Genomic DNA, 15,512 nt, shown 5'->3' on the forward strand with positions numbered 1-15,512 from the left:
AGACCTGAGAATTTCTTTCCTGCTGGTAAACTTTCATAGAATTGAGAGGTGCTTTTCAGGCCACTGAGGGGTAGGCTGGAGATATAATCAATCTCACCTAGAACCTGACCCTGAAGGCTACAATATCAACCTGACAGAAAAGATTCGTCCACAGATGCAACAGTGGCAGGAAGGTTATGGGGTAACCAACCACTTTCTGATTAGATTTGAGCCCTACTCCATAGGCGGGTATTGATACCTGATATTGTGAACCTGGTCAAAAGTCCGTGGCTCATGGCTTATAGGTCATAGGTCATAATAGGGAACCCACTACTATTGTTTTACCGAATGGACAGGTAAGACTTCCTACTAAATATTTCTTTTTATATCCATAGATAAGTGCTGCTCTCAGCCTTGGCCTTGGTGCTTCTTTACTGCACTGGAAAGAAACTGGTCAAATGGGTGAGAATAAGTGACTTTTGTGTGTTCAAGCCCAAATGGGGGTCTATAGGAAGCAAGCTTTCCAACAAAGTCCAGGGGACATCATGGAAGAGGGAAATGAAAGAAAGTAGGAGCCAGAGAGTGTGGTGTGCTGTGAAGTGCTGTCTTCTAGACATGGCACAGCCATTACACTGTGGACTCACAGGAGCCGTGGATATCTGTACAAGACCTGTACAAGGTCAAGCTACCAAGACTGGACCACATTCCAGAAAGTGGCACTAACTGGATTATGTGGGTTATCAAAAAGAAAAGAAAAGGAAAGGAAAGGAAAGGAAAGGAAAGGAAAGGAAAGGAAAGGAAAGGAAAGGAAAGGAAAGGAAAGAAAAGAAAAGAAAAGAAAAGAAAAGAAAAGAAAAGAAAAGAAAAGAAAAGAACGAGAAAAGGGAGGACCTGAAAGTGAGAGGGGGACTGTGTTGAGGACTGTCCCGGGGACATGGTGACCAGGAGCTGGGTATGAGTGTTATCAGATAAATCGAACATATACATGAAATTGTCAACAAATACATCATTTTTATTTATTTTATGTGTATTTGTTTTGCCTAAATGTATGTCCGTTGAACCACATGAGTTTTTGGTGTCCATAGAGACCAAAAGGGAGCATCAAATGTGGGTGCTGGGAAACAAACCCTGGAAGACCTCTGGAAGAATAGCCCATGTCATGCTCTTAACCACTGAGCCAATACACATATTTTAAAAAGGATCCAAAAAATAAAAACAAAAAGGATATCAACAATCTATTAAGAGAGAATTTGAGAACTTTAAATGGAAAAATCAACTTATTCCTAGTTGGTTGTTTTTAGAATAACATTTTTTAGAATGACTAACTGTATTAATCTTTCAGGATACACAGAAGTTTCTAAGCTGTAAATGAAGTTGTATAAATTAGATGTCCTTCTACCAGAGTTCTCTGTGTCTGCTTTATCTCTTGTGTCTCTCATAAGAAGTGGAAAACAGAAGTGATCTTGCTTTCCTTCTCAGAGTGTGAGCAGATCATTTAGATTCACCATTAATTCATAAACCCATGTGAAATCCATCTATTCAGTGAATAAATATTTATTGCATGCTAAGCATTATTCTAGACATTGGGGATACAATAATAAAATCAAAGCAAATGGAGTTCTTTTTCTTTGGATATCCAGTGTAGATTAGGGAAAAAAGAGAGAGACAATAAACCAATAAATAAGAAGGCCATCTAGTAATAGAGTTATAGAGAAAATAAAATAAGGCATGGAGACAGGTGGTAGAGGCAATTAACCAGAGTTGAAAGTGACATTTGGGCAAATATGTCAAGGAAGTAAGAGCAAACTAGATATCTAGTTAGATATCTAGGGAATAACACTATAGACACACACACACACAAACCAGTATGAATTGTATGTATTAAATCCTGGTACAGGAACAAGCTTTTGATATTTGCATAAACATAATGGTACAAGAGAGATTCAAGCTTCAACTAACTTTGTAGATAGCATAAACTTACATGTCCCAAAAGAACCCACACCTCTGTGTTTTACTAGGGTTAATGGTGGTTATATGGACATGAACATTGTGATTTCTGATCCATCTCACGTAGTTGAATTTAACATTTTCAGGTGAGTATATAAGTCACATATAGTTCCTGCATAGCAGTACAGAAAGCTGGGGTGAAAGATCAGATATCCATTTACCATCAGTATGCCTATTAAAGTAGCCATGCAGATTAGTGGCTCACTTAGTTGACTGAATGATTGAAGGCTCAATCAAGTTATATCTGTCCCCCAGCAGTCACATCACAGAGAGCACACTGGGTAAATCCAGACTGAAATCTCCAAGAGATAAAACATTGGCCTACTGATAAACTGCTACTGGTGCCTAGCAAACCACACACAGCTTGTATTTCTTCCAAAGAAACATGTTTGAAAATCTGCAGAGAGATAGAGACAGAGAGACACAGAGAGAGGAACCCAAAGGTGTAAAAATGCTTGTCATACACTTTTTCAAATAGCGAAATCTCTCCCGATTCACTGTGAATGAATTCCTGTCCCAAGGAAAACAGTAAAGCATGAGTTTAAATACAAGTGCACGCTAGTGTGGTAATTCCATCATTGGATGTAGCTATAAGGTACACCAGGTCTCTTTAAAATTGTCATGCTCAGCCCCAAATGGGTGAGCTCACAAATTACAGACACACCTTTAATTCTAAGACTCTTACAATAATAGCAGCAAATGACATAGTTTTCTTCATGCACACTACATCTGAAACTGCAAAAGCTTTACTCTAAACCAGTGTTTTTAACCCATCTGTTGGTTCATACCGATAGCGGAAGGCTTCTGACACTTATGCTTTGGTTCTGTTCAGAGGAGACATGAAAGCTCTCAGGTGTGATTCATCTCCAGTAAACCTCCTTTTCCATTTAGAAAACAACGTTATTGATTGACAAAAAGACCACATCTTTCCATTTAAAAAAGAATTTGTTATTTTCTATTGCCCTTTCAATAAATTCTCGAGCTGTGTCATTTTCAAATATAATTTTATAACTTAGATTCAAGAACTCTGTGTCAGAGGCTGGCTGCTCCCACAAGTGCCAGGGCCACAGTCTTTATCACACAAGTACGGCTAATCTTGGTCTTCTCCGCTTTAATTAAAGGCACAGAATAGAAATCTGTGTAGAATTAAAAGATTCTATCTCTTCCTACTTCTCAGATTTAAAAAAAAAAAATACAAGTTTAAAAGACCTCTTTATACACCAAACAGTGGGGGGAGGGGAATGCCTCATGTTTGATTATAAGATAAACTTATTTCCAATTAGCTGGAAAATTATTGAAGCTGAGAGATTCTCATGAGTTTGGGCTTAAATTTATGCTACAAGCTGATCATAATTGTGCACTCCTTGTAATCCCAACACTTGGTAGGCAGAGGTGGGAGGATCACAGTAAGTTTCATTATGTCCATTTTACAGATGAGGAATCATAGTCTTGGATGAACAGTGACTTGCCTAAGGCCATTTAACTAGTAATGAGATTGTTTTTTTAAAAAACCAGGTCTTCATGCCTTTAAATCTCAGAATAATTAAAAGCACTATACAAATGGTGAAGACAGCTGTACAGCCATTCTTCAAGGTCCCCAGATACGTTCCAGTTGACCGAAACTGGAAGAAAAAAAAAGTCCACCTTCATTCCAGTATCAGGTCTTGCAGGTTCTTGAGAACTTTGAAGTCATCCCTAAAGACACACTCCAAAATAATTCTTCATGTCAATGAATCCCCGTGGAATGAAGCAGCTTAGCCCACAAAGTTCTGGAGTCCTGGGTCCTAGAACATATAAAATCCCTCTAAAGTTTAGAGTCTAGAGGAACTTATTCTGGGGCTCCCTATGGTGCCTTCTGGAAAATACCTACCTCTTTCGTACATGGCAAGAATTATGTCATTTCCTTCCTCAGAGGAAGCTCCCTGGAAGGCATCCTTGCCACCTTAACAAATACTAACACTACCCTTTTTGTTCACAGTATCATGACTGGCACTATATAGACACAATTTCTGATATCCACAAAGGACAACACATGGCCCAACTGTGGAAAGTTGAAACTTAAATGGTTTGACTACAAAAGGCTACTAAACAGATAATTCTTCATAGCATTCATGTGTGTGTGTGTATGTGTGTGTGTGTCTGTCTGTCTGTCTGTCTGTGTATATATATATATATATATAAGTATATATATGTATACATATATGTTTGTGTGTGTTTATTTTACATAAAGTGACCTTACTTCCTCTCACATTCTTCTTGGTGTGGGAAGGCTATTTAGTTCTGAAATCATGGTGTGACTATTAATAATACTGAATTCCCATGACAGGGAATGAGGAAACAGTCCCTGGGGGTGCTTTGAAGCTATCCCATGGGTCAATGTGATTAAAAATGGTCAGAAATCATTAATCTACATCTTTTTAAACTAACAGGAAAACACTGTTTAGGAGCTAAGTGGCTCATTTCATGAGTGAAAAGTGTTTTAATTATTTTTCAAATAGTTAAGTACTATACTATAACCTACTCCCACCCCAAACACCAACTTAGCCAAAGAGAAGGTTTTCCTATCCTTTCTTCTCTGTCCAAAACATCTTTGGCTATCACATCACATGACTGAAATGTGCTGGTAAGTGAGAAAGGGCGGGGCTCATCCAGGAGCCTGCAAATTGACTTTCCAGGGCTGAATGAATTCTCTCACTTTTTGATTTCTCTACTCTGACTTCCCCCAATCAAGTCAATAAATATATTAAGCTTGAGTTTGGGGCAATCCACACAGACTTTATCCTGCCATAGAAGCTTCTTTCATTCATTCCAGAGTCTCAAGATGATCATGATGTTAGATCTAGACACTCTAAAATAGTTGGCATTGGTGACCCAGTACAGGTCCAAAGTGGCCGGCTGAAGATGAGGCTGTCCTTTCCTATCCAGAGCAGTGATGGTGAGCAGGTAGACGGGTACCAGCCGGCGGGCTTCTGGATAGGGGTCCCTGTCAGGGGCGGTATGCAGCAAAGTCTCTCGCAGGGGCATAGGGCTGGTAATGTTTGCGCGTGGGCCCAAGCCTCCGGGGAGTCATGTTCATGTAGTCACTTTGAAGGAGCCTGTTCCTTCTGCTATTTGTCTGGAGGGGGGGAAGAAAAAAGAAAAAGATCAATATGGAAGGACTTAGAGATATTATTGGAGGGGTTCTAAGACTTTGGGGATAATTATTCAGATCATTAGCTCTCAAAGTTGTTGTCTGATCCAAAGGCCAAGAGCATATTTCAGAACATTTTCACTATTGATATTTAAACATATTATAAAGCCCTTCATTTCTGCACAGGTTAAAGTTTGCCACTTTAATTATTCATTAAGTAAGCTGTTTTTCTATAATTAAACAACAATGAAAACAAAAAACCAAACCACCACCAACAAAGAAAACTTTCCAATCCTTCAGGATCTTAAAATATAATTATAAATTTATATTAGCAATTCTATAAGTTTAGGTTATCAGAATCCAAATGAATGAGGGTTTATAGTTTTAACATCCATATCCCTATTTTCTATATGAATGTTTCTGCAAAAACAATAACACCCACTACTGTTCTCCCAGGCTAAGTAACCTCTGGAAGAAATTCTACCAGAAAGAGGAACGGTACTGAACCTGGAACTAGAGTTAAACTCACTTGGCATCTTGACCACGTTTTTTTTTTTGATAGTGGTCCAGGGGGATCATTGCCAGATCAATGTGATAGTATAGTTTGCATAATTGACAAAAGCAAAAAGCCATGTAGATGGTAGAGTCAGGATTCTCTGTTATGATAAAAGCAATCCCTACTTCTAAGCAGAAAATCCAGATGTGATGAATATGTACAACAGGTGTGAGACACAGGGATTCCTGAATAGATAATGAATGGAGATGACAGGCCTGGCCTCCTTTCCACTCCCACATGCCCAAGGCCCCAAAGTAAGCAAAGACGGCTGGGGATGCTACCCAGGCAAGCATTTTCTGTACTAACACTAACCTTTAGGGTCTCCTTTGCCAACCCCCAAAATGCTAACCCTTGCCAGTGGATACCCCAATGAAACTATCTTCATAGAGCTGGAAAGAGCAATTCTCAAATTCATCCGGAATAACAAAAAACCCAGGATAGCTAAAACTATTCTCAACAGTAAAAGAACTTCAGGGAGATTCAGTATCCCAGACCTCAAACTTTACTACAGAGCAATAGTGATAAAAAACTGCATGGTATTGGTACAATGTCAGGTAAGCAGATCAATGGAATAGGATTGAAAACCCAGAAATGAACCCACACACCTATGGTCACTTGATCTTCGACAAAGGAGCTGAAAGCATCCAGTGGAAAAAAGATAGTCTTTTCAACAAATGGTGCTGGTTCAATTGGAGGTCAGCATGCAGAAGAATGCGAATTGATCCATTCTTATCTCCTTGTACTAATCTCAACTCCAAATGGATCAAGGACCTCCACATAAAACCTGACACATTGAAACTAATAGAAAAGAAACTGGGGAAGACCCATGAGGACATGGGCACAGGGGAAAAGTTCCTGAATAGAGCACCAATAGCTTATGCTCTAAGATCAAGAATTGACAAATGGGACCTCATAAAACTACAAAGTTTCTGTAAGGCAAAGACACTGTCAAAAGGACAAAACATCAACCAACAGACTGGGAAAGGATCTTCACCAACCCTAAATCTGACAGAGGACTAATATCTAATATATACAAAGAACTCAAGAAGGTAGAACCCAGAGAACCAAATAACCCCATTAAAAAGTGGGGTACTGAGATAAACAAAGAATTTTCACATGAAGAACTTCGAAGGGCTGAGAAACACCTTAAGAAATGTTCAACATCATTAATCATTAGGGAAAGGCAAATCAAAACAACCCTGAGATTTCACCTCACACCAGTCAGAATGGCTAAGGTCAAAAACTCAGGAGACAGCAGGTACTGGTGAGGATGTGGAGAAATAGGAACACTCCTCCACTGCTGGTGGGATTGTAAGATGGTGCAACCACTTTGGAAATCAGTCTGGAGGTTCCTCAGAAAACTGGGCATGACACTTCCGGAGGACCCTGATATACCACTTCTGGGTATATACCCAGAGGATTCCCCAGCATGCAATAAGGACACATGCTCCGCTATGTTCATAGCAGCCCTATTTGTAGTAGCCAGAAGCTGGAAAGAACCCAGGTGTCCTTCAACGGAGGAATGGATACAAAACAAATGTGGTATATTTACACAATGGAGTACTGTTCAGCCATTAGAAAAAATGAATTCATGAAATTCTTAGACAAATGGATGGAGCTGGAGAACATCATACTAAGTGAGGTAACCCAGTCTCAAAAGATCAATCATAGTATGCACTCACTGATAAGTGGATATTAACCTAGAAACTGGGAATACCCAAGAAATAATCCACATATTAAATGATGTCCAAAAGAACGGAGGAGTGGCCCCTGGTTCTGGAAAGATTCAGTGCAAGAGTATAGGGGAATACCAGAACAGGGAAGTGGGAAGGAGTAGATGGAGGAACAGGGGGAGGAAGAGGGCTTATGGGACTTGTGGGGAGTGGGGACCCAGAAAAGGGGAAATCATTTGAAATGTAAATAAAGAATACATGGGGGGGGGAAGAAGGGTGTTGTGACTCTGAGGTTCTCCAAGTTACACACAAAGATAATGATAATCTGTTACAATCAACTCCCATGCTTACTCCAACACTATTATCAGACAGTGGGTTCAGCTGACTCTTTACCAATGGGATGGAAATATCTGGGATTCCAGTCCAGAGCCTATAGTGCTCATGTACACTCACAATGTGAATGCACAGAATACCTCCTGTGTCTGTGTATCTGTGTCCCTCACCAACCAATGCCTGTTAAAGATGTGTGACTTCAAGGCCACTCTATCCTTTGCCCTTCCTTCTACCTCTGGCTTGTTTCCTAGACAAAGAAGCAACACACAGGGTGCACATAAGCAATGTACTGAAATGGTCAAGAATGTAGCAGATTTAAAGACAGACGCTTCCTAAATACACATTATCTAGACATTGTGGGACACACTGGCAAAAAGCATGTTAAAAACAAAACAAAAACAAACAAAACAAAACAACAACAACAAAAAAAACCCCTCCTCTAAGCTAGAAAAGGGAACCAGTGTGACAGCTCAGCTGAGTGAACCAAGAATAAAGAATGACAGGTCATAGTCTGTGGCAACCTGACCAAGAAAAACCTTTTCTTTACTCAAATCATCAGGTCAAGCACAGAGACAGAAACTCAGCCTGGAACTTCCTACAGTAGCACGGCATAGATTCTCAGGACGCTCTGGAAACCAGTTAACTTTCACCAAGGCCACACTGCTGGCCAGTCAAAAATAGGATCCCAGAAAGTGGTTAAGCCCTAGGGATCCCTAAATGCCTAGTTCACCAAGATGCTTCTTGACCAAATAACAGAAAAAGATGAGATCATGATAAAGGTGCCATTGTTCTGTGAGGTGCAAAGTATTTTTATATCCCCATTTGCTCAGAGAGTACAAAGACCTGGATATGAGGGCCAAATAAGTGACATTCTTGTTAGATAACCTGGTTTGACTCCCAAAAGCCACAGATGAGCAGTACCGAGGCTGTGTAGTCACAGTGAGCATAGGAGATAAGTCAAAAACAGTTTTCCCAAGGCAGAGAGGACGAACCTTACCAGAAATTGTGGGGCTGCTGAAGAAAAGCACAAAACATCTCTGATGCGTGACTTGAAAGGTGAATTGTTTTAACTCACTGAAAGTGAGAAGCTGCCTTTGGGGTGATTTCAGTCACTCAGCACATTGGTGCCTCATTTTAGAAGCTGACTTCCTTGTTATATATTTACCATAAGTTTTAAAGCCGTGCCTGTGGGATCACTGAAAGCCAAAGCAGTTTCCCAAAGTACTTCCCACGAAGCTAGTAAATTCCTTGACCTAGGTCCATATATGACAAGGGAGCCTTCTTGGAAGAGTACCCAGAGGGCTATTGCACCTGGTCTTTAGATGAGGAAATTCAAGTTCTCACTTAGAGACTTGGAAAGCAAGAAAGTCTGTGCCTGATGATTAGAAAAACCAAGCTAAGGATTCTCAAATCATTGGCAGCCCCTGTACATCCAGAAGATAGCAGGAGTGCAGACTCCAAAGTCCAGAAGAATGAAAGTTCTCAGCTAATATCAGAGCCAGAACTTGGGGCAACAGTTTCTATACTAAAGCCTATGACACCATACCTATATTGGACAACTCTTGGAATTCCCAAGATGAAAAAATTCTCATGAGCAACAAGCTAACACTATGTTTCCCACTATGTAAAAAATCATAGATTAGTCAAAAGGCAGCCTGACAAATGTCCACCTGCCCTCAAGGCCTGTGAACTACAAGAATGTGTGGGGGAATAATAGAGAGACAACTTTGGATAAGAAAATAAAGAATTTAAATCTATGGGGAGAAGATACAACTTCATGACTTAGAGCTACATCTGTCCTGTCCCCTCACTAATGCAATAGTAAATAAGATGACATCACAAGGCATGACTTCCAGAAGTCCCTGACCATACGTCATCTCTTTAAACATATGAATTATGCTTTCAAATGGGTATTATATTTCAAACAGGCTTAGTTAGGTCCTTATTTGGGTTGTATGGCGGTTACCTATTTAGCAATGCAATAAGCATTCACTAAGTCCTAAGTGTACTTCATAGTAGATGGTGGAGAATAGCAAGAAAAGGAGTCTTTTCTTCTTGTGCAGCACACATTTCTCATTGAAGAAATTACCTGTATATTCACCCAACTTCTGGAAAAAAAGTAAGAGGCATGCGGAATCAATTCATAAGGCATTCTGTTCCTCATACACAAAGAGGTTTCTAAGAAAAGAATCCTTGCTAAGGTGGTACCATCTTAACAGTGAATGTGCTCATCAAAATGTGTTCAAAGAATATAAGAAAGATAGCTTAGTGATTAACAGCACAGGCCTCTCTTCCAGGGAACCGGTTCAACTCCCAGCACCCACAAGGTAGCTCACAAATATCTGTAACTCCAGTTTTAGAAAATCTGATGACCTCTTCTGGTTTCCAGTGGGTCCCAGACACACAAATGGTGCACAGACATACCCGCAAGCAAACACGCACATATGTTAAAATTTAAGATTTTAAAATATGCTCCAAAGCCAGGCATGGTGACCTATAATTTCAGCCCTCAAGAGGTTGAAGCAGGAAGATTCACATGAGTCAAGGTCAATTTGGATTGCATAGGAAGTTCCAGACCAATCTGGTCCACATGGTGAGACATTGTCTCAGAAAAATAAAACAAACAAAAAGTGTTCAAGCTTGGATCAAAAATTGAACATTGAAAATAGGTAAATATAAATATAAATATAAATATAAATATAAATATAAATATAAATATAAATAAGTATATATATATATATAACTTATTGCAGAAACATCTGCAGAGATTAGTAAGCTCTATTCACTGGGGAGGGCTCTGAACAGTCTCTCTCCCCTCACCCTTTCATAATGACAGCATCCAAGATGACCTCACACAGTGCAATTGCTTCAGAAGAGACAGAAAACAGGACTGACATAAACAGACCTGCTTTCTTCTGGTTTGAATGCACAATTTCAGCAGCCTACTTTCTCCTGATTTTTGACCCCAAGCCAAAGCATTGACTTCAGTTGCCTAATTCTGATGAGGATTAGAATTCATACTTTATGTATGTATTTAAGCTGCTTTATGTGCAATTGTTATGTTGCAAAATTAAGACTAAGAATGTTAATTCTCCATAATTGCCCATCCTAATCTTCCCATTTAGTTCTAATTCTGCCTGGCCACTTGGTGCGTTCTGGAAAACAGAATTCACATCAGATCACTACTACATATAAGTTGGACAGACTGAAAAACATCACCTGCTTTAACATTGTAGAAAAAAATACAGGCCAGATTCTTAATATAGTCAGAGTGCAGATGCAGAGAAGTTACATAAAAGCAGTGTTGCTCCTCTTACCCAGATAATACAGAGAGCCACAGTCACTAGCAAGCCATAAAAAAGCAGGACTCCAGCAACCACGACCAGTACCCAGAACAGCTTAGGAGATGCCGGAGCATGACAAAGATGTTTCTCTGAAAAACATAACAGAATGGGTTAAAGGACACAGAAACAGCAGCTGAGTACATTTCTGCTCTGCACATCAGAGAAGAATTTGAAAGTCCAAAACATACAGAATACAACCAGCTTAGATGATCAAGTCTTGTTATTTGGGACTTACTCAACCCCACTGCTGATACTTTGTCAGTCTACAAGACTAAGGTTACAAACACTGCTTTATAGCGCTACCCTGGTGGCAGTCACCAGACCTTGTTAGCATTGCATAATGCTAATGACAACTTTCAGTGACTTTAACCTGACCCCTAGCCCCTTTCCCCCATCAGGAGCTAATTTATCTAAACCCCAAACTCTTTGAAATGAGTAATGTTTTCAAACCCTAAGAAAAATCATTAGCTTAATATGGCAGTCAGAAAACTAGCCTGGAAAAATTTTAAAAGATAAATATCTGGCTAAAGCTCCAATGGATTATCTGATACTGAATGAGTCAGATTACATATTTGATATGAGAAAGGAAATGGGGAAAAAACTCCATGCAGTTCTATTGAAAATTACAGCTAAGCAGAATACTTCATAGTTCGTTGAGATGTGTAGACTTTGGGTCTGATTAATTTGGATACATGAATTTTTTTTATTTCCAAGTTCTTTATAATAAAGTTGTAATAAAATGCATAAATAAAAAGAATATTAACAACTCTCTAATCCATGAAGTTTTACTCCTGGCTACACATTAGAATTATCTGACAGAGTGTGAAAACATTTTCTAGTGCCCCTTCCTCAAGCAATATTGGTTAAGTCAGAAGCTCAAAGTTGAGTACAGGCATTTCTCAATTAGCCTACTTAGGTTCCATGATGTACAAATACAAACAGGGTTGAAATCTGGCAAGGACAGAACCCCTGACATCTTTTCCAGTTCTCCTTAATGTGTATATATATGTATATATTTTGGCTCCCAAAATAGTATATCTTTTTTTATCCTTTAACTTAATCCAATCAAAATATTTTGCCTGAGAATTATCGATATTAGGAATCTTAATTTGTGTATTAATTGCCTCTGTTTTTTGCCAGAACATAAATGCTACTCTGTCGTGTTAATATAATAATTCTTTTCTTGTTTGGTATTTAAGTTTTCTCAAGTACACCTTTGTTTTGGCACAAGAGAAAATGCATTATTGTAATTGTGCTAAAGTGAATATAAGATGGAGCATGTATTTTCTCATCTATCATTCTCATATACACAAAACCTACCCAACCTGCCTCAGTTCTTCCTGTTAATGCCAGTAGCTGTATTTGAGTTTGAGAACCCTATTATTTTTCTTCCCAGTGTTTACACAGAACATAATCTCATCATAAATATAATGTGCTTATTGCTGCTGATTCATGAGCACTGCCTAATTATATTGAGTTTGGGGCTACTAAAAAGTTGGATAGCTTACCCAAGATCATAAATTGCATGTCCCCCAAATTCCTAATCCAGCAACCTTTTTATGTTTTGGAAAATGGAAAGAAACTTAGTAGTGGAAGAACATGGATCACAGAAAAAGAGAATTAATTTGGTATACAACCCATTCTTCCTGAGTCCTGATGCATCAGACTGTGTTTCATTGTAGAGGATTCTATGCTCAATTTTATACTTGATCTTAACCAAAAAAAAAAAAAAGTCAATTTTTAATGACAAACTTATTCTGGGCATGATGTACTTGAATCCAGAATAATCTCATAGGTTCTATTCCCATAGACTCTAAAGTCTTCCCTCATCCTTCCATATCACCTCAGTGAGGAAAGGTAGATATTCCAGATAAGCTGGAGTAAAAGGAAACAGGTTTATGAGATTTGCCTTTGAGTCTAAGATCATGTGCAAGTGCCTCAGCTTCATTCATCCCAACCCTGCTTTCAGCACTGCACAACCGCCCTTTAGGTTACAGGAGTACAGTGTTACCTTTTATGTGAATAATAGTTCCATTGCTTTTCTCGTTGTCTAGATAAGGCGGAGGATACATGACCTCAATTTTGCAGAAGTAAATATCTGTATGATTAGCGTGCAGATTCCAGAGACGGAACGTCACTGTTTCGTTGTCGAAATTTCCATCACAGTTGAACCCCACATTTGATCGAAACTGGGCCTGATAGGTAAAATTCCCATTCCCGACACAGACTTCCACATCACTGTTCACGCCCTTGTAAAGAGATGCCCGGAACTCCTTTGCAAGAAGGTTGTAGGAATACCTGCAGCTGAGGCTGACTTCGTTGCTATCTACCACAAGCAGGGGGGATTGCTTCACCAAAATCTTGTTTTCTGAGGGGGGAAAACATTTAGTTAGGAGCATAAGAATAATAATTCCATTGCCCTGAGATCAAAGTGAATTGATTAGCCAACTGAACAGATCTCCAACAAAGTTAGTCCCTTGGCAGATAAAGATATATTAATAGTTCTTCTTGGAATGATGATTACACTGAAAGTTTTCAAGTTTATATTTCATTGATACTGGCATCCTTTTCTGAATGGGAAAACGGGAGAGTGCTTCCACCTGGATGGCAAAATGTGAGCTTCTGTGAGCACTGAGTACCCCAGCTAAGCACTAGAAATGTTTTAGTTGAGTTGAGATTCCTATGATGTTAATCAGGCCTTGGGTTGACTTCCTGAAGAAGTGATTGGCTTGGAGGCAGCTTGAAAGCCTGACACAGATGTCCAAATGATTTTTTTTCAACTCTGCAACAGATTTTTGTAAAAGTATTTCAAAGTCTCAAAACATTCTTGCTTTGCTTATTGACCAAACCAAGATTGGGGTCAAGGGGTAAGGACAGAGCTTGGCACCACAATTTGTAGCTTCAAGTGCTGCCTTAAATTCCTCTTCCAGAGCAAATTCAGATAAGAGCCTCCCAAGAAACCTGCATGCTTATTCCCTCGAATCAAGAAGAATTTTCTATCTTTATGCAACAATCAAAACTCTGGATGCCACCTAATTTAATTTCTCCCCTTAAAGGCAGAGAAAATGAAACTATGCTCTCAGTTCCTTTGGGGGAGGGGAAACAGTGCTCATATTGTTTCCAGTGCATCTCCATTTCCAGAACACAGAAGTACAGAAATAGATTCCTTTTTAAAAAGAAAGTATTACATTTTAAGTGTGTGTGTGTGTGTGTGTGTGTGTGTGAGTGTGAGTGTGAGTGTGTGTGTGTGTGTGTGTGTGTGTGTATGCAAGTGGAAGTCAGAGGTCAAGTTGCAGGAGAGTTCTCTCCCTCCACCCACGGATCAGGCTTGGTAACAGGTGCCTACCGTGTCTTTAGCTCTCTATATTTTTTTCTAAACAAACAAAACAAAACAGAAACAAAACCAGGGATTCACTGACTGTCTTGGGACTTACTACATAGACTAGGCTGGCCTAGAACTCACTAATTCACCTGCCTTTGCCTCCTGAGTGCTGGAATAAAAAGTGTGGGACACCATTCCTGTACCTTTGTTTAAAGAGAAAAAAATGACTGAATGAGGTCTAGAAACATGAATGGTTCATCTACAGTCATTGAGCAAATGGTGAACAAAATCAGAACTGAAACCAAAGGCCACAGCACCTAAATAGCTGACCGCTTAGGCATGGCGAGTCAACTTCGCAGATCAAAGACATAAAGGATGTAGGTATCCTCTATCTGACACATGACCTCAATTTTTCAGAAGTAAACAAATCTGCTGTCTATGGAAAAATTTAAAAAATAAATAAATAAAATAAAAATCAATTTTTGCTGGGGGAGCTTGCTAATAACTACCTATTTATAGTTTTTGTTGTGAGGCTACTGTGGAGCAATCTCTTCTGCCTGCCATTTCTAATTTTTAAAAGGTTATTTGTACCCACACCCAAGAGCTAGTTAGACTCAGAAGTTGTTAAAAATGAAATTTATCATTTAACCTGGGATTAAATCCATGTACACAGGTGTTTTGTTTGGTTTTGGTTTTGATTTTGGTTTGTTTGTTTGATGTATGTTTTCTTTCTTTTTTCTTTCTTTCTTTGCTTTAATAGAAGGTAAGTACACAGAACTAAATCTGTAATAGCTTTTGTCACCTATATAATTATCAGTATTTCTATACATATAGAACTTAAAAAGAAAACACATATCCACATCCTCTTACTCCCAGAAATTCTGATATGTTTGGTATAAGTTAAGATGTGGTTAGTGTTGATATTTGGGTTGGAATAACTTTACTGAAATGTAATTTACATATCATAAAGTTCACGTCTTTTTTTTAATTTTTTTTATTCAATATAATTTATTTACATTTCAAATGATTTCCCCTTTTCTAGCCCCCCACTCCCCGAAAGTCCCATAAGCCCCCTTCTCTTCCCCTGTCCTCCCACCCACCCCTTCCCACTTCCCCGTTCTGGTTTTGCCGAATACTGTTTCACTGAGTCTTTCCAGAACCAGGGGCC

The 15,512-nt window shown here is 39.1% G+C and overlaps 1 protein-coding gene across 2 annotated transcripts in view; it reads right to left on the bottom strand.

Annotated features, from left to right (window-relative positions):
- Positions 1 to 970: 970 nt before the first annotated feature.
- Cd28 (CD28 molecule) overlaps positions 971 to 15,512 on the bottom strand; it is a 29,657-nt gene continuing 15,115 nt past the window's right edge. Inside the window, exons 2-5 of one of the 2 annotated variants that reach the window (XR_007979468.1) lie at positions 13,034 to 13,390; positions 10,996 to 11,111; positions 3,857 to 5,101; positions 971 to 3,770 (exon numbers count right to left, since the gene is read on the bottom strand). Coding sequence is in view for 1 of the 2 variants with exons in the window: in XM_052192803.1 (XP_052048763.1) it covers positions 4,973 to 5,101; positions 10,996 to 11,111; positions 13,034 to 13,390 (602 nt within the window). In the remaining variant the exon portion in view is untranslated. Of the gene's footprint in view, positions 5,102 to 10,995; positions 11,112 to 13,033; positions 13,391 to 15,512 lie in introns of both variants that reach the window. The other variant, XM_052192803.1, reaches the window with a different exon arrangement.

This window comes from Apodemus sylvaticus, chromosome 9 (genome assembly GCF_947179515.1).
Source record: "Apodemus sylvaticus chromosome 9, mApoSyl1.1, whole genome shotgun sequence".
Classification (NCBI taxonomy): Eukaryota; Metazoa; Chordata; class Mammalia; order Rodentia; family Muridae; genus Apodemus; species Apodemus sylvaticus.